The 20,029-nt window shown below is 43.1% G+C and overlaps 1 protein-coding gene across 2 annotated transcripts; it reads left to right on the top strand.

Annotated features, from left to right (window-relative positions):
* The first annotated feature begins 5,641 nt into the window (after window positions 1-5,641).
* On the top strand, window positions 5,642-17,231 carry LOC116400753 (3-hydroxy-3-methylglutaryl-coenzyme A reductase). Of its 2 annotated transcripts, XM_031878767.1 has the most exons (20): window positions 5,642-5,740; window positions 6,714-6,891; window positions 7,757-7,868; window positions 7,968-8,055; window positions 8,148-8,232; window positions 8,331-8,436; window positions 8,966-9,072; window positions 9,160-9,279; window positions 9,360-9,520; window positions 10,216-10,472; window positions 10,557-10,723; window positions 11,558-11,752; window positions 11,879-12,037; window positions 12,869-13,026; window positions 13,142-13,247; window positions 13,357-13,527; window positions 14,797-14,937; window positions 15,042-15,200; window positions 15,316-15,470; window positions 16,036-16,090. In XM_031878767.1, exons 2-20 carry the CDS (start codon window positions 6,727-6,729, stop codon window positions 16,088-16,090), a joined length of 2,667 nt encoding a protein of 888 aa, XP_031734627.1. In that variant the 5' UTR covers window positions 5,642-5,740; window positions 6,714-6,726. The 2 variants fall into 2 exon arrangements, with proteins under 2 accessions (XP_031734627.1, XP_031734626.1); XM_031878766.1 differs by lacking the exon at window positions 5,642-5,740 and having other exon boundaries at window positions 6,727-6,891; window positions 16,036-17,231.
* The last annotated feature ends 2,798 nt before the right edge of the window (window positions 17,232-20,029 follow it).

The following is a 20,029-nucleotide window of genomic DNA, read 5'->3' as shown; positions in this document are numbered from 1 at the left end:
GCTCTCTGTGGGCAGGTGGGAAGTGTTGCTGAAAACTACCCTCTACATCTTAAAAGTTTAATTCAGAGTTTCTCCGTCACCTGATTGTATCCAGCATAAACAGCGTCAAGCAGGGGCGTGACGCCATCGAAGCTTCTGACGTGAACGTTAGCTCCGGCCTTCAGCAGCTCCTCGACCACCGCCTCGGTGCCGAAAGTGGAAGCCTCGTGGAGAGCCGTCCAGCCTGCCAATTAAAAGTCACCAATTACCGATGAGAGTGGCTTTTGTGTTTGACGGTTAATCGTTGTTTCATGAGTAACGGACATGTCGGAGCATCGAAGCGTGTGAGCTGTGACGGACCTGCGTTGTCCTCCACGTTGATGCTGATCCCGGCTTGAATGAGGGCTTGGACTTGCACCAGGTCTCCTCTCTTGCACGCTTTGTGCAGAAGAGTCTCTCCCTTTCCATTCCTCTTGTTGACTTGTATCTTGTTGGGGAGTTTCACATATTGCCAGACCTTTGCTGCAGATCCAAAAAAACAATAATCAAGATTTGTGAAATAAATTTAAAGTATAGACATGACAAATCAGAGGACGAGGTCCTTTCAATTACAGTGATCATACTTTATACATGTGAATGTGACTTTTTTCTTCTTCTTCTTAATATTACTACCAGATGCCAAAATATTTTTTTACAATAAACGTCCTCGTTATTTCACAAAATCAACATATCTCATTACAACAAACTTCTCGTTATAACGAAAGTCTGTGTGTTATTATAACAACAAACTTCCATATGGTGCTGAATATTGACGTATTGAGTAATAATGACAAATATGTCATAATAACATGGAAATATATTCTCGCTTGAGGAAGACTAAAATTACAGTTCTCGTCATAAAAAGAAACTGCCGAGATCGTCCCGTTGGCAGCGACACGCTGCTGTAAACGGACGTTTCCGTAGTTTCTAACTCACAATTACCTGATTGAGATGTAGGATCAGCACGGCCGGCTGCAGACTGGGCACAGCTGGGTATCCCTGACTCAGGCGGGTTGAGTTGATTCATCTCCGTCCCCGCTTCCTTTTCCTGCTCTTTGTTGCCAAACTGTGAATCTAAATCATCGATCTCCATGTCCTCGGGTACCCCCCTGCTCTGCAAGTTTATGTGATCGCACAACAAGCTCACGGAGTCGTCGTCCGAGCTCGACGCATCTCCGTTCCTCCCGTGCTCCTGATTACAGCTGTCAGTCATCTCCGGAATGTCTACGGACGACATACACACACACACACACACACATACAGGGGTGACAGTCACATTGCCATTTTAATGCCATTTTGAGCAACTGCACCTACATAATAGAGATGCCCCGTTATTATCAACATATGTGGATCATTTCATTTTGTAATATTTTATTGATGCTCATGATTATCTTTGATATTTGCTGATAACCAGACCTCATAGCGTGGCTAACACAGGCCTTTCAGCGCTGCTCACTGCCTTATGTTCTCTGTTTTCACAACCTTCATTTGCTGCTCAATATCTTGTCTCGAGTGGAAGTAGCTTGTTTATATTGTTGTATGATAATGGGGGTGAATGAAGTGAATGAAGACTCCCCTGAATCCATAATAGAGTGTGTTCAGCTATTGGACAGCCACTAGAGGGGGGAAGTGACATTGCTGAGGCCACGGTCAGTTTCTGATTTAGATTTAGAATTGCGGCTGTCTCGAAAAGTGGTGCATCTTTTTGACTCTGCGAAAAAAAATAGATTTAAACTCACTATTAGTTTGTAAACTGATTACATATAAACTGTCCATGGTCTAATGTATTTACCTGAACAGAACTTATGCATTATGTTGTCACCAGCTGCAGCTACAATGTACCATCAGACCCACCTGGTGGTTAAAAAACGAATTGGCGCACTTCTTCTTTCACCTCCAGACCTTCAAAACAAGAGACTTGTTCTGTGATATACAGTACAGGAATTATAAGTAAATAGCAAAGCTAAAAGGATTCCCTGAAGGACTTTCATGTTAAAGCTTTGAATGTGATCTCATTTCTGTGTGCATTGCTCCCAGATGAGCATGTTTAAATCACCACACTAACCGCTGGTTCAATGCTGCTTTAATAACACGTTTACAAAAAATACTGTAATTTTTTACAGTATTTTTAAAGTATTTTATTATTATGCATTATTCATAGTAATTGAATAATGTAATACATACAATTTAACATTAATTTATTGATTACAAAGTCCTTGTAAATATAATTTAGTTTTCTTTTTCTTTTTTCCTTGAGTGCTAGTTTTATATAATTGTTCTATTTCATTGTTTTATTGTATATAATCTTTTATAATTTCAATATTTCAATATATCCGTATATGAGGTACAGTCCAATGTCTTCCATTTCAGCAAACCTGCCCCTCATAATAAAGCTACACAGGCTGCTGTGAAACTAAATTAAAACTAGTAAAGCCATTCAGATGTCTTACAGCGGAATAGCTCTGCCTCAAGGAAACATTACGTGCATCAGAGGTTTTGTTTGTAGTTTCCCATTATGTGCAGCATCACATAGTGGTATCTTATACACATGAATCTGTAGAGAAGCTGTTAGTATGGATCTGCTGGAGCTGGAGGCTTTTATTTTTCCGACAGCCTCTTCTTATTCAGCTAAGAGTTACAGTAAGGATGCACTTATGCAGTTATGTTCAGGGGCCAACTGTCTAATTACAATATTAATATATATACAAAAATCTGTTTCATTCACAAAGAAAACTGTCAAATTCAAATGAAAAAAAAAGACTGACAGCTTGACAAAATTATCAAAGCATAATTCACAATACTCTACTGCCTCCCCTGTTTATAAATACAATTAAATACAATGGGCTCACCATTTACAGTAAGGTTAAAAGTCACAGCTACCATTAGCTTAGCTATAAAGTCAGCTAGCAACTTTTTTGTAACAGCTAATGATAAGCTAGCTGTCAAAATATGAACCCAATTAAAACTAAAAAGTCGGCAAATGTGATAAAACCTTTGAGGCGGCATTTTCTCCTCAGGTCACAAAGTGTTTGGCAGTAACTAACTATACCCTGTGCTGCTTTACCCTACCCTAACCAACATGACAGTAACTTCTTGTAACGTTAGCCTAGCTTTAGCTGGATGTTACTAATGCTATTTTCTTCATGCTAGTAAGCTAACTTTACCTTAATGATGAAGAACAACAACAGAGAAACTCGGGCTTTAACATTACCACCGTTATAACAAGTATTGTTTTAGGTCTGTTATTACCTGTCTAAATAAGGTTGGGTATCGATATCCTTCTTCTCTGTGAGGTTCCTCTTCTTCAGAAAGGACTGATGGGACTACTGTGGCGCGAAAACACAGCACAAAGTGCGGCGCATGCGCTGATGCTGTGTCTCTGTGGGTATACGTCCTTTCCCAAAGGTTTTCTTTAATGTCATACATTACAGTGAACGGATGAACTTCAGTTCATAATGTCAAGACAACACATAACGCACTTATGTTAGTTTAAAAAAAGTTAGTCAAGAAAGAAATAGCTAAGTATTCACATCCTTTACTCAAGTAAAGTTAAAAGAAGCCATGTATACAATGTTAAGAAGGCCTACAGAAGTATTGGCAGTAAAGTGTACTCAATGTAAGGTATCACTAAGTAAAATGGCCCCTAGTTGTGTGATCATATTATTTATTAACTATTCTAGCTGGTCAAAGTGGAGCTACATCATACAGTAAACTACTTTACTGTCATCTATAACCTTGTATTATATTGTTTTGTAGGCTTCATAAAATCTGAAACTAACGTGGTGGAGAAAAAGGTTTCAATATAGGCCGAGCTCTATAAAGCATAGGCAGATATAGGCCTGAACAGATTTTGGTTGACAATCATTAAAATGCATATAATACATTCTAGACCTGAAGACCATTATAGCAGACATTTACATTACACAATAAAGCCACATATTATTTATTGGCTATTTAATGGCTTATTTCCATTGTGATCCCCTAATGGTGCAAATACAATATCCATCTAGTAAAAGAACCAACATAAAACTTTGCGCAAGGTCCCTATTGTTGAGAAACTATTCACATGCCACTTCTTCATAGTCTGCTTCGACCAGTTCTAAAGATACTGGAAGCAAATCCATTCCATACTGCAGCCGTGTTGTGGTGGAGAAGAAGTACCGTCATTTATTAATCAGTAAAGTATTTCAACATTTTGTTCAAATAACCTGTTGAGTAAATGCACTTATTGACTTTGTTGCACACAAGAAACCAGGCTAGATGGCAGAAATCAGATAAATCAATGTATGGACACTATTATTGATACTCTCATGATGTTTGTAGATCAAACTGCTTATCAGAGGGAATCATTTGTGGCCTGATGGGGGCACCAGAGTAGAGGTACAATCTTAGGAATCGGCCTCTTGGAAATGTCAGTATCCACAGCAAATCTAATCCTCATCCCATTAATCATGTCACTATAAAAGCGATTAAGATGGTGTCTTAACTGTGGAGTGGACCATGGACAGACAGACAGACAGACAGACAGACCATCCTTAGGCTCCACTGCTGGCAGTGCAACAAGCAAATAAATAGAATATATCATAACTTCCGTCAAACAGCAGGAACCTCACTAAATTTAAGCCAAAATTGAGCAATAGGCTGTGTATTTGTTTATTTTTTTACAGGGATATTTAATAAAATAATAAATAAAAGTATTTTTGTTATTTTGGACCATCCAATGTGGTGGGTTACAGTTATATCCCGTCATGTGTACAGACTTTGAAAATGGCAGGGTCAACTTTGTTTGTTGGATCAGCTGTATACTGAACAATCTGTTCAGCCTTGATCCTGAATCGCTCAGATTTTGTTACGCCGTGAACAAAACCGAACAAAACTGACCCATTTAGAATCCCATTTAAATGTCAATGTGTACTTTGAAAAGCTCATTTCTTTGGAGCTTTGTAGAGGAAAAATGTGCATATAGGTTGTAAAGATGTATAATATAGGCTCTAACCAACAATGTGTAGTCCAATCTGAAAAATACAGCTATAACATGATGCCCAACATTAAAATGTCAAATAGGACCCTAATACCAGTAGGCCTAGTTCCTTTGATCCCAGAAAACATGCTTTGCATTCAGGAGAAGAATGTATTGAACACCCTCACACACCCTCATACCTCTATTCCATATCCATACTATTCCTCAATTTTTATTAACAAATGTGTAACCTATACACAATTTTGTAAAGTTTGATGTAGGCTAACGTTAAAAGAGTAAAAGCCTAATTAACTGAGTAACACAGCTGCGACTTTACGTGACAAAACCGCAATAGAATAAGTAAATAAATGAAAATAAAAAAACGTAAATTAATGTTAAACTACTAATCTATGAAGCATCAATACATTTCAGGAACTAGCCCACTCCCTCAAACGCTATAGGCTCTCTGTGCAACCTTCAGAGTGTGAGTGGTGGCGAGATTAGGCGTCTCTCTGTAGCCATGCCCCCATTGCTGCTATCGCCTAGGAAACGGGGCGTGGACTAACGCGCTCACGGAGCAGGTGACGGACGTGATTGGCTGAAGTGTCGGATGATGTCGAAGCGTGCCATCGCTCCATCGGCGGAGGAGAGTCACTCCGTGCGTCGGCGAGACCCGGCTGTCTGTGCTCCACACCGGGAAGCAGGAACCTCGTCGCCGCCGCCGCTCCTCTCTCTCAACCACCACTGTCCGACCCGCTCAACGTGAGTAAAGCTTAACTCTTCATTCAAACATTGTTGTTTTATGTTGGGAATAGGCCTGCAAACGTTCAAGACTGAGCCTATAGCCGGTGAGTTACGTCAAAATCTGACAGTATAGCCGCAACAAAGCCGCTCCGCTACCGCAGACAGCGGAGATAGACTCTACGGGAGACAGACTCAAATAAGCGATTTAAATCACCAGTATGAACCAATTGCAGCATTTATTGATGTTCCCCCCCCCAAAATAGGTCAAATCGTAAATTTAAGAAACGGCGTGCTATTAACTGTGGAGTATCCACGCATTCATGTAATGAATATTAAGCTTAATATTATGGGGTTTCTCTTTAGGGAGTGATTCGCCAGAGTACTTTTTTTTTCAGTGCTCAGGGGCAATATTAGGCTACGTAATTGACGCAGTTTAAATGATGTAGGTAGGCTGTAATGTAACTTAAAAAATAAAAATCAGTTACTGGCGATAAAGGTAAAGGGGAACGCCACCTAAATTATTTATTATAATGTTATTTCCATGGCATAGGAAAGTTCAATCAATATCTGTGAACATCAGTCTCTCTCTCAATGAAACCACAGAAGTCTCAAACTCATTTGATCTCAAATATCAAGCCCGGAGACAACAACGATGGGCTGATTTCTATTTTCTCTGATTTTTTTAATACCCAAATGAGCCTTATTCTATTGTATTTGGGATATTAAAAAATTAGATTTTTCTAAATAGTTATTTTTTTGAAGTTGGTTCCTCCTTGTTTGGCCATTGGAAATAATTTCCTGCTTTGGTGAGATGTCCAGCTCGTCTGCTTTTGGCTGTGGGACATAGTCACCCTAGCATGTGTCTGTGTATGAGTTGTCTGGTCTCATGGTTCTACCCACCACACACTGTAATATCACTATCGATGATCACTCACTTGTTGTCATGTAAAGGTGTCCAGCTGACATTACTCCTCTTGTGTTATTTATGCAGCCCTATTGCAACCATGCTGACCCATCTGTTCCGTATGCACGGCCTCCTGGTGGCCTCCCACGCCTGGGAGGTGATCGTTGGCACGGTCACCCTCACCATCTGTATGATGTCCATGAACATGTTCACCGGTAACGATCAGATCTGCGGCTGGAACTTCTACTGCCCCAAAACGGAGGAGGTGAGTGAACGACGTCGTCGGGAGGAAGTCTGTTATCTGTGCTAGTGCATCCACCACACAATGTAGAGTAGGCCACCGCTTAAAAAAAAGCCCCAGGACTGTCCTCCCACAGATTATATGTCACACTTTAGTAGTGACAGTATATAATAATAATAATAATAATAATAATAAAAAACTTAATTTAATGCAACGGTTACAAAGTGCTTTACAAGGTAGACATGGCAGAGAAACAATGTATGAGGAAAAAAAGCAAAATAAAACAATATCAAATAATGAAGAAAATAAAAGTACTTCTACTAACCTCTCAGCTCCGACATAGTACCCTTATCTCTATTAGAAATGAATATGCATTGTCATGACCAACAGCAATTAAGCCTGCAAAACATAATGCATATTTAGCAGCGGTAGAGCCATAACTCAAAGGTGTCAACTAGCTGTTTCCCCCTGTCTTAAAGGGCCAGTGTGGAGCATCTATTAAAAAAACGTTATATATTATTTATAACTATGTTTCCATTTGTGTTTGATCAACTGAAACTTTGAGTTATTGTGTCTTTGTCAGCTTAAAATGAGCCCATCATATCTACATAGGGAGCGGTTCCTCTTCACGGAGTCTGCCATGTTTCTACAGAAGCCCAGAGCGGACAAACCAAACACTGGCTCTATGGAGGGCCTTTCACGTTTTTACATTACCTGAAGGCCACCGTTGTTCTCCGTAGCATTAGCGATAGACACACAAGTGGTATCAATCTGAACATCTAAGTCTGAGCAACAAAATGTCCAACCAGTTCCACTGGGGATTATCCCTGACCATACATTTCAGATAAACATCTGTAACCTTGCCACTAATTTCCCTCTCTTTTTACAGCAAATTCTGAGCAGTGACATCATCATCCTCACCATCACGCGCTGCATCGCCATTGTCTATATCTACTTCCAGTTCCAGAACTTGAGACAACTCGGTTCTAAATATATTTTAGGTAAAATATTGATGTGCACCTACGATGATTATACGATGCAGTGGATCTTCTGGCTGTAGCTAGATGTATCTAAAATCCACCTGATTTACTCTCTTGCAGGCATTGCAGGCCTTTTCACCATATTCTCCAGCTTCGTATTCAGCATAGTCGTCATTCACTTCCTCGACAAAGAGCTCACAGGCCTCAAGTAAGGGCGCACTTCTGCATGCATGCTGTCCTTTCCTCACCAGCGTCTCTGTTAAAAACACTCCAGCTCATTGTTTCTGCTCTGTCCTCCAGCGAGGCCTTGCCGTTCTTCCTGCTTCTCATCGACCTCTCCAAAGCATGCGCCCTTGCCAAGTTTGCCTTGAGCTCCAGTTCTCAAGTATGAAGAAAAAAAATATCGACTCATCATATTGCACACATTTGACATGAAATCCAACAGTAGCCCTGACTGGTTTCTTGTACGTTAACTTCTTTCAGGATGAAGTGAGGGAAAACATTGCTCGTGGCATGGCGGTACTGGGACCCACCTTCACTCTGGACGCCCTGGTGGAGTGCTTAGTGATCGGAGTGGGGACCATGTCAGGTACTTGCTGCCATTGAGAGTTTTCCTTGTGCCGTTACACCATGACATCACTGTTGGGTGTGTCAACCAGACAGAACAATGACACTGTTATGTTACTCTTTAACCCTCTGAACCTCAGGCAGTTTCAGGGCGTTTTTCTGCTCCTGACACAAACGCGTCACTTGAAGCCTGACTAAATGGATTTGATGAGATATCACTACTTTGAGCTTTGATTTGGTTACGTTTCCTGACGGAAGCGCACATGATGCGTTCAATGACCATTGGGAAGTTGAAATTCCGATGATAATGTCTGTTTACCAGTCTATAATAACTGGTGTAATTTCGGCGTTTAAAAAAACAAACATATAACATACTTTTTGGTGGGCTTTCATTAACACGTGAGTTACAACACTGGAATTGTGTGTTCAGCACTTTTGAGAGCATGTTTCCACTGGATGCAGTTACTGAGCAGTGGCTTTGTGATTTAGTCACTCTGGTGATATGGCCGCCACCTCTCCTGATGCCTGAGTATCTGTCTTGTGTCTTTCAGGCGTGCGGCAGTTGGAAATCATGTGCTGCTTTGGCTGCATGTCTGTCTTGGCCAACTACTTTGTGTTCATGACTTTCTTCCCAGCGTGTGTCTCCCTGGTGCTGGAGGTAAGGATGCAGTTTTTCATTGTATGCGTGTACATGTATGTGTGTGTTAATGTCAGTTTTTTGACTGTGTGGCCTTTGCTTGTGCAGTTGTCCCGCGACAGTCAGGAGGGCCATCCCATCTGGCAGCTGAGCCACTTCTCCAGAGTCATGGAGGAGGAGGAGGACAACAAACCCAACCCCGTGAGCCAGAGAGTCAAGATGATCATGGTAACACATCTCTTCCTTTGTTTCCGTCTTTGTTTTCATTTCAACACGAGCGTCATTTCTGATCTCTGCTCTGCGTGCAGTCTCTGGGCCTGGTGATGGTTCACGCCCACAGCCGCTGGATCGCCGAGCCCTTGTCCATCAACACCACAGTGGGCGTCCCACAGGTCGGCATGGAGCTGGACCACCTCTTGCCCAGGAGGATCGAGCCAGAGAGACCACTGTGGCACTTCTATCTCACCAGGTGAGGCTAGCGATATGCTACCCCGACTTTCCTGCAGTGCATTGTCATGCGTGTGAAAATAGATGAATGCTATGCATGAAAAGTGAACTGAAAAGTGAAACTAATGCGGAAGTGCCTTAAACCGGCATTCTCTCTACTGACCAGCAGGGGGCGACTCCTCTGGTTGTATAGAAGTCTATGAGAAAATCACGTCACTCTTACTACGTCTTCTTATATAAATCTATATACGTCTATTTTATGCTTCCACACGACGTAATAAAGCTCATGAGTAGAGGAGACTGTATATCAGGATGTGGAAGTAAGAAGAGGTCAAAACTCCAGCGACACTTGTAGTATATAGAGTATAAACTTCATCGACATAATAATGACAGTGATTTAACTACCTCTTATATTTCATGATCTCTTGATGCCACTTAATTATCTCTTAATTATTTCCAGATAGGGAACTACTCCCATAATGACTTTTCATTCTGACACGGACACCATGGTGTCTGGAAATTGCACATGGTCCGAATATAAAGAGACATTTAAGACAATAGTGGCAACGATGTTGGAATGAAGCTTTTATCTCAACAGTCCCTCATGATATCTGGATCAACATCAAAGTGTATATTTTAAGATACGAGACCAAGGCCAGTGTTGGCTTTTGAAATCAACTCTAAGACGACTCGTTATTGTGCCCCTCCCCCCTGCAGGATGATCACCATGGACATAGAGCAGGTGATCTGTCTGGCCTTGGCCCTGCTGCTGGCTATCAAGTACATCTTCTTCGAGCAGACCGAGATGGAGTCTACTCTGTCGCTGAAGAACCCCATCACCATGTCCGCCCCGGCCCTGACCCCCCGGTGGCCCGCAGAGACCTGCTGCAGGAAGGAGCCGTGCCTTCCCCGAGCCCTCGCCCCCCCCGCCCCGAGCGCTGCTGCCCCGGCGCCTGCCAACAAGGCGGAGAGAGGTGTGTGTCTGATGGCGGTGATGACGCCGTACCAGATGTGACTTGTGTCGCGCTGTGGTCTCCAACTCTGCCTTGTTTCCCTAGATGAGGTGATCCGACCCTTGTCCTCCCCGGCCGCTGAGCCCCGGCCGAAGAGCTTCTTCGTGGCGGGGGATGAAGAGGAGGAGCATAAGTCTGAGACGGATCAGCCGAGCCTCCCCCCGATGCCCAGAGAGCTGAACGAATGCGTGGCCATCATCAACAACCCCGAGGTGAGACATCGCCACGGCCGATAACTCGTGGCTCACATGAATGGTTACGTTACACTTGGCCCACCTCCCAGCTCCCTAAGGTGTCTTGTGCCGGTCGTCAAGACGCGTCCCACTAATAGGACTGCAGGGTTCGAGGCAGTTTGTGTGATTTAACTAGGTTGTAATGAGCTCAGTCACTCCACTCTCTCTCCAAGGCTGAGCCAATTAGAGCGTGACGCCAATAGAAAAGACACTTGCTCTGATTCCGCCGGCTCCCTGTGGCCTCACAAGACTTATCGGTCCACATCACATGCAGGTTTATTGAAATGAAAACTGCTACAAAATGGGTTGAAATCACCTTAAATGAATAACAGAGATCGCTCATAAATATATGAAAAGTGAATTTGCTTGTACGTAGGCCTATAAATTAATATATAACTCCACTGTAGCTTATGCCAACATAGAGAATTTTATTCTATGTCTATCGATCTCCTCCGCTGCGCTTCAGCACCCGGGACAGCTCCGCAATGACACACACACACACACTCTATACACACAACCAACAGTGCTATCCGTCTGAGAATAACTTCATATTTCATGTTGATGCGTATTGAATAATGTGAGATCACTGTTCCTTATTTCATGAGTTAAGATGTATCCTGGAGTTTTGTTTCTTCTAATCTTAAAGTCCCAGTGAAGTGTAACTCTGGGCGTCTTCAGCGTCTGCACTGTCACATATTCTCCAGTGAAACGTAATTTTGGAGCAGGTTTCCCATAACAAGAAGGATTTAAATCAGTTCCTTCACATTTGATTGGACCGCTAAAAAGTGGGCATGCATGACATGTCTCCTGCAGCTGGGGGCTCGTTTCCTGAGTGATGCTGAGGTGGTGCGGCTGGTCAACTCCAAACACATCCCCGCATACAAACTGGAGGCCATGATGGAGAAACCAGAGAGAGGAGTGGCCATACGTAGACAGATGATATCTGCGAAACTCCCCTCCCCTTCTGCGCTGTCCACCCTGCCGTACACCGACTACGACTACTCCAAGGTGAAGACACACACACGCACGCACACACACACACACACACACACACACACACACACACACCCAGGACCACCTGCAGGGATCTGTGTCGCCCTCTGCTTCCTGTTTGACAACGTTTCTGTTGTCCAGGTTATAGGCACCTGCTGTGAGAATGTGATTGGCTACATTCCCGTACCAGTAGGCGTGGCCGGGCCGCTGCATCTGGATGGGAAGCAGTTCCAGGTTCCCATGGCAACCACGGAGGGCTGCTTGGTTGCCAGCACCAACCGCGGATGTCGAGCAATCGCTGTGAGTGTCAGATATGTTGTTTTCCAAAGACCCAGATAGATAGATACCAGGTTGGACAAAATAATTGAAACAGTGAGGAGAGATGAGGCCACTTTTATTGACATTTGACGTTTGACTGTTATCTTTCTTACAATTATTGTTGTGGAGTAGTAGTGGTGCAGAGTTCTTGAAATATTCAATTCAATAACTTTGACACATTACACAACTGTTGACAAAATGTTACAATTAACTTTCATGAACTGAAAAAAGACTGTGAAAGGGTTAAAGTTTTCAGATGAAAATGCGGACAACACTGTGGTAGGGACCTGTCAATCACAGTAGCCCCGCCCTAAAACATACCCTGCTTTATGGTCTGTTTGACTCTAAATGGACCATAATGTACTAAATGAACATCATGCTGTATTGAAGAAGACTTGAAACTAGAGATTGAGACCATAAACTCATGTTTACAATGTTTACTGAGGTAATAAATCAAGAGAGAAGTAGAGTCATTTTCTCATAGACTTCTATACAACCAGAGGAGTCGCCCCCTGGTGGACACTAGAGAGAATGCAGCTTTAAGGCACTTCAGCATTGGCTTCACTTTTCAGAACCGAAGGTTGCAGCCTGCTTGTGAACTATGACACTGTAATAGTGCCTTTAAGGGAGGAGGTCAGGATGGAGGGTTGGGTCATGGGAGACGCTGACAAATGACGGTGTGCCTTCCTGTGTTGATCATGTAGAACTTCTTCTGTGTTTGATCAGCTGTTATCAGATGCATTATTCCTAAAAAAGAAAGTTTGTATTATCCAGAATTTATTCTAATGTGTACTGTATCTGACTTGCGGTCAGCTGGGAGGCGGAGCCAACTGTCGTATCCTGGCTGACAGCATGACTCGAGGACCCGTAGTGAGACTGCCCTCTGCCTGCCACGCCGCTGAGGTCAAGGCCTGGCTGGAGAGCACAGACGGTTTTCAGGCCGTCAAAGAGGCGTTCGACAACACCAGCAGGTAAACCATGAAACCTGACATGGACAGAACTAGGACGCAAAGTGTGGGCTCGGTGTCTGTTGTGTGTCTACATACGTTGTTTTTGTGTGAAAGAGCTAATGGTTGCCGTTGGCAGGTTTGCGCGGCTCCAGAAGCTGCTGGTTGGTCTGGCTGGGAGAAATCTCTACATCCGCTTCCATTCCAAGACCGGAGACGCCATGGGGATGAACATGATCTCTAAGGTAACTGTTTCAGACTGGCTATGTGTATTGTTCCACGCCATCAGGGCATTTTAGCGAGTCCTAACATCCTCAACAGCCTTGTTTAAAATGATACTTGGTCTGCCTGCAGGGTACAGAGCAGGCTCTGAGCACACTGCAGCAGCACTTCCCAGAGCTGCAGGTGATTGCTGTCAGCGGGAACTACTGCACCGACAAGAAACCAGCAGCCATCAACTGGATCGAAGGCCGGGGCAAGTCTGCCGTCTGTGAGGCCACCATCCCCGCTAAAGTGGTCAGAGAGGTAGGAGGAGCCGGGAGCTTACTGTTGGTGGTTTACAAACTGTGTGAGGTCTTTACAGCCATTAACCAATTTAAAAATGTTTTTATCTTACAAAACATTCTGCTTGAATCTGTACTTCAAAAAACTGTTTGCTCTCCGGCGTGCCGCACACAATGGGAGGCAGGCATTAACGAGGCGGTCTGGCAGCAATCTAACAGCACTATAAATTACTTTTACAGTATATAACCGCAATTGCACCAAATCCTTCTTTGATGACATCCTAGAATACGATGACAGACATTGTAAGCTTCATTCAAAAACCTCAATCAAAGCTTTGAATGTAGAAAAAAAAGAGATTGTTCACGGCCCTAGTCTGTAGTCACAGTCTGTGATGTGGTCTCTATGTGATTGTGCGCAAGCCCCAAATTATGTTTTAGAAATAACCGACTCATCAGCTGTTTCGTCCAACTCACTTTGCCAATTGCCTTTTTTGAAGCGTCCGTGCCTGCTGCAAGGGGTCTCGCTGGCATCGGCCCCTTAGTCCGACGAAAATACGTGATCTCAGTCCAGACGGCACTTAACCGTGGTGCGGTTAGTTTGAAAGTATTTTTTGGATGGTTCAGACTTTTAGACCAATGGGTCCATCGCTTAGTCCCGTCCCTCGAATGTAGACTGGCCGATCATAACATTTGAACATTGTTCCTTAATTTCATTGTCTTCTGTCTCGATCACCAGGTTCACTTTTACACTGTGATTTTTATCTTTTTAACCTGTTTTCACTGCTAAATCACTTTGACATCCTGGATATATCCTTCAAACACATGTTTTATTGCACGTCGTTTTTTTATTTTTTTCAAGAATAGAGATAGTGTTTCTCCAGGGAGTGCAGTTAGTGACAGTGTGGGCTCCATGGTAGCTCTGACAGCTTGACGGACGAGCAGCAAGGGTGAGTTCCAGGAAGGTCTGGAAGGTCTGGCAGGCCAGCAGTATATTATAAGAGTAGTGCAGCTCCTTTAGGGAACATCTCAGTACGCAGCCTAGTGTTTGTGGTTGACTGAGAGAGAGAGAGAGACGGTGTATGCGCTGAGAGTTATCAGGTGTCTCTATCTCTGGCATTACGCGACACATCCCTGGCATCAGGTCCAGCAGGATATACCAGATCCACTTCATGTTAAAAGCACGCGCATCTTTACAATGAAGACAGTGTGTGCCGGCCACAGAAGCACACGGAAGGAAAGTAATCTTTAAATCTAGATTCCATATCATGACCCGCTTGTCGCTGTGCTGCAGGTTTTGAAAACGTCGACGGCGGCTCTGGTGGAGGTGAACATCAGTAAGAACCTGGTGGGCTCAGCCATGGCAGGCAGCATTGGTGGATTCAACGCGCACGCAGCCAACCTGGTGGCTGCCATCTACATAGCCTGTGGACAGGTAAAGTAGTTCTATCGTGCGGCCTTTTTACTTTCTATGTATTCTTGTGTTTCCTGTGTTAACGGGCGTGTGTGTGTGTGTGTGTGTGTGGGTGGCTCCTCCAGGATCCGGCCCAGTCGGTGGGCAGCAGTAACTGCATCACCCTGATGGAGGCGTCGGGGCCAACGGGGGAGGACCTCTACATCACCTGCACCATGCCCTCCATAGAGCTGGGCACCGTAGGAGGAGGCACCAGCCTGCCCCCCCAGCAAGCCTGCCTCCAGGTACACACACAATAATAAATACAGCAACATATAAATCCTGCTAGAATCAATGCAATCTATTTAGCTAACTTCCTGAAGTGTTCATTCGTGTGTGTGTGTGTGTGTGTGTGTGCAGATGCTGGGCGTGCAGGGAGCCAGTCAGGACTGTCCGGGGGACAACGCCCGGCAGCTGGCCAGGGTCGTGTGTGCCACCGTGCTGGCTGGAGAGCTCTCACTGATGTCTGCCCTGGCTGCCGGCCACCTGGTCAAGAGTCACATGACACACAACAGGTAAGAGCAAACGAACGTCCATTTACAGACAAACCAAACACGGGTTCTAGATTGGCGTTGGCCATCGTAGTCCTCCCACACAGGAGGAGTTTCAGTTGGATGGAGTCTGAAATCTTACACATAACATCTTTTAAATATTTTGAAGATCTAAAACATCGATCTCTGCCAGCGGCTTTCTTTCTTTACATTTCTTTACAGGGACATTTACGTATGAATTGTATACTTATTGTAGCATTTCAAGCTTGAGCTTATATATTTTTTCCCTTTTTAGGTTTTGAGATAACAGTACTTAAACTAAGAGACACTATAATACTCGTGATCCAGGCACATTTATTCATGGTTCAGGCAAAGACTTGCCAGTCCTCGTGGTCCAGATAACACAAACTAACGTGGGTTTAAACACCTGTTTAAGCCTTAGTCAGCTATGAGCTGCCTATATATATGCATTGGACACTTATCGCACCATTTACAGCCTATAGATACTCTTTAATAATAAGAAACATTATTTATAACCAGTGTGTATTTGACATACAACGTGATGGAAACTGATCTGTTCTGTCTGCAGATCCAAGGTGAACCTACAGGAGACTCCAGGAACCTGCACCAAGAAGGCCTCCTGAGAGCCTGAGGGGAGCCCGGCCTCCTTCAGTGAGACCAGGTCACCTGAGGGACCAGTACACCCGGGGAAATATGGACAATGTGAAAGGGACTAATCATTCATCAAGACAAAAGACCCCAGATGTCTTCCAAGTGCTCTTTGACCAATCTCTATGCTGGATATGAAAACCATATATTAATTTTCTGTTTCACGGGGCTCGAAGCAGAGCAGTTAATTACTGTCATCTTTTATTTCCACATGATCATCCTAAAGAAGCAAAACCAGTGGCTCAACTCACCTCCGCACTGCATTTCCACAACCAAAGAAAATGACTTTAAAGAACAGTGTTGAAGAAGTAGGTGTTTTAATCGAGACAAAGTGCTGTTGTCGCTGTGTGATGATGCAAACAGTCTTCATTTTAAAGTAGATTACGCCTCGTTCCCGCATAGCTCTGTGTACGTAAGTGAGTCAACTGATCCATTCATTCCTACAGGAATGGAAAAATCCTCCCTCTGTTTTTTGTTTTTATTTTGGTCCGGAATTTACCTCGAGGGTTGGTCAAAAATACGAACTTGTGCATCGGGTTTCGATATAAACATGTGTGCACATGTGGGCCTGTTAGCATGAAATGCTATCTTCCTCTTAGAATGAGATGCTATCATGAAATGTTAACATGAAATGCTATCTTAGCAAATTGTTAACTGCTCGAAGAATGTTTGAAAAGTTCCATGGCACATTTAGCTAACTGCATGCTAGCTGTGTAACATATAGAGTGCATTACACGCATAGCGGTCCATACATCTTTTTTTTTAAATATATATTTCACAAAGCGGCGAAAAACTGACATTAGCATGTCTCCCATTTCTGCGGTGGCGAAATGGGCTGAAAAAGAAAATAGCGTCTGCTCCAACAAACGTTAGCAGCTAACACATCGTTCATCCGCGAAGAGGTGCATTTCCTTGCTTTGAACACTAGGGGGCGTACTCCCTACAGTACCGAATGCAGAGCTACTGACACAAATGTGAACTGGAAATGTGGAGTGAGCGTGCACCGTTGGTGCTTCAAAATGTAATGTGGGTGAAATGAATTCAGTGATGGTGAGTCTAGCAGATGGCAAATATTTTGGATATATTTTGTAATAAATACAAAAGGACTATACAATGTCAAGTTGTACTGTTTTGATTAACGTCTTTGTCACGAATTTACAATAACGTGACAGCAAATGCACCACACACCGGCCTTGAAGAGCTACGGGGTCACATCAGCGGTGGATCCATCTCTCTACTCAGTGTTTGCGTCTGTGGAGCTCCCGGCGTGTTCCCGGTAGCTTGTGGAAAAGTGCACGCTGAAAGCTCCACATGGCACGGCTCTGTTGCACTGCTCATAGATTATTGATTACCACTGATTGCATTCGTAAACGGAAACGTGTCCACTGGGAAAAAGCAAGCCAATGATCTTGATGCCCTATGTATAGTAATACACATCGATGCATACAAATAAAAAAAATTGAATAAAAATGCAACTACTTTTGTGATTCAGGGATACATTTATAATAAATAAATGTGTAATAAATTAGATTATGCAACATTACTTGGCAATGTACCACGTTCATTATTAACTAAAATAATAAATACGTATTTTTTGTATGCAATGCATTAGTAATGCATTTATTATTTATTGTTGCAGTTTACAATGAACGCGGTGCATTAGGACAGATTTTTGCATAATCACATTTATTCCTCAATGAATGCATCCCTAAATAACTGCTCAACAGTTCATTCATGGTGCTTCTTCTTGTTTCTATTGATAGTTTAACAACTTCTATTATGTTCCATTAAACTTTTCCTTTTAAATTTTAATAGAATAATATTAATTAAAAATAACAACTCATTTACTACAAATTCCGCATTATTCTCACGTTCTTTTTGTCAGACTTAAATCATCATTGTGTGGTTGTGACTTTTAAAATCTCTCTGCAACGTGTTGCTAATGGCTGCCTGAGAGTGGAAGAGTGAAAAAATGTCCGCTATGGCACGCTTTGGGAAAAAGGTCAGCAGAAATGCAACTCTGTTTTTCATACATAACATGTGACTATTAATAGTAAACGGATTATAACAGCCTTCAGAATCAATTGCAGCAAGCATTAGATCTTGTGTCGGCCTGCGGAACCCGGGAGCTCTGCCTCCGGCACAGATCTAATCTAATCTATGAATGACAGTTACGGGTTAGTGAAAGTTTCCCTTCTAATGAGATCACTCGGCTTAAACCCCCCCCCCCCCCCACCACCACATCCTGTCCAATGGATCCCCTCAGCAGAGGTCTGGGTCAGAGATCCTCCAATGATCTCTCGGTGCCCGGCCCTCACCAGAGAAGCTGCCGGCCAATCGGACACATCTCACCAGTTGAGAGCGCACTGATTGGCTAACCGCCGGTAGGACGGCTGCAGAGTCATGAATAATGACGGTGGGAGTGAAGCTGGTCTGCAGTTTGGTTGTAAGTAACAGAGCAGGTATTGGTGAACAGACACAACCTCCGTTCTCCTCTTTAACGCTTTAGGTACATTGTGACGTAGCATGAATATGATGACGTCGTGTTTGTGGTTGTTTCAGGTACACATGAAACTGAGACTGATGTGAAAATCCTAATAATGGCATGGTGGAGGAACCCTGCAATACATCTTTAATGTCCTGAATGCTGACACTGTTGGTGAGATGGTTCCACATTCACACTGTGTGTACAGGCTGCTATCTCTGGGTTAAAAGAACTGTATGTGGACATGGGTGGATTATAAAACAAGGGGGCCCCCCATGGACCAGAGGCCCCACCACCTCTCCTACTTACTGTAGGAGCAAGACACACCGACTTTGGATCTCTTTGTTGTCATTTTATGTCTCTTTGTGGTCATTTTGTGTCTCTTTGTAGTTATTTTGTGTCTCTTGGTGGTCATTTTGTGTCTCTTTTGGTCGTTTTGTATCTCTTTGTAATAATTTTGTGTCTTTTTGTTTTCATTTTGTGTGTGTTTTTTTAGGCTTTGTGTCTTTGTGCGACCATTTTTGTGTATTTTGGCCTTCTTTATATCTCTTTGTGTTATCATTTTGGATCTATTTTTGGGTCTTTTTGTTGTCATTTGTGTCTCTTTGTACAAATTTTGTGTCGTCCCCTTTAGCATAGGAAATGCTGGACCTTCGTTTACAAAATTCCGCCCCACAATTCCTTGCAGCAGCAAAATTTAAAGTGACGCACCATTCGGCTGCCCATGAAAACAAACGATATGCTTATCATACACAGGTTTAACAATTATACTCATACAGTCATAAAGTAGTGGGATTCATGTTGATAAATATGAACAGACCGTGACAGATCCTTACATTTCATTTCATATGTATTTATTTAATTCAAACATATAACAAATAAGTTTAAAAAAACGAAATAAAATGATCAGTTAAAACTGTCAATGAACAAATTCTCAATAACAAGAAGCATCAGTAAAAACAAAACAAGCTAGGCCTATGATAGATTATTAAACTGTTAAATATACCCAAACAATTGAATCAACATTATTGCACAAAGGAAATATTGATATTGAACAGATTTCATGGGGTCATGTTTTAGTTGAGCTTTTTGTAGTCCTTCTTCGTTGTAGTTTCTCCATGGCAGACCTACTTCAGTGACATCCGCCATCGCATCATAATGACGTAGCTTAGTGAAACTGTAGTCGGACTTGTTTTCTCTAAACACCACGGTTGTCTTTTCCTAACTCCTCATGACACATCTCTCCTTGACCCCATGACGTTTTAATAGAGGTCAAGGAAAAGTGGTTAGGAATGAACGTTAGGAGGTCATTGTTTGACTTTTACGCCGCAACCGGTGAAAAAGAAGAAGAAGCGCGTTACACTCCCATCCACTAGGTGGCAGTATGGACATTGAACGTTAAGCGGCGACGTGCCAATATACACGAAGA

Source organism: Anarrhichthys ocellatus, unplaced genomic scaffold, assembly GCF_004355925.1.
Source record: "Anarrhichthys ocellatus isolate YVR2014 unplaced genomic scaffold, GSC_Weel_1.0 scaffold198, whole genome shotgun sequence".
NCBI lineage: Eukaryota > Metazoa > Chordata > Actinopteri > Perciformes > Anarhichadidae > Anarrhichthys > Anarrhichthys ocellatus.
This window is presented reverse-complemented; position numbering and strand designations above follow the sequence as displayed.

Bases quoted from the DNA above. Each gene is read 5' to 3' on its own strand.
- LOC116400753 (XM_031878766.1), top strand. From the start codon at position 6,727: ATGCTGACCCATCTGTTCCGTATGCACGGCCTCCTGGTGGCCTCCCAC. The intron at 14,938-15,041 runs GTAAAGTAGTTC...TGGCTCCTCCAG, and splicing joins TCTACATAGCCTGTGGACAG to GATCCGGCCCAGTCGGTGGG. The intron at 15,471-16,035 runs GTAAGAGCAAAC...TTCTGTCTGCAG, and splicing joins AGTCACATGACACACAACAG to ATCCAAGGTGAACCTACAGG.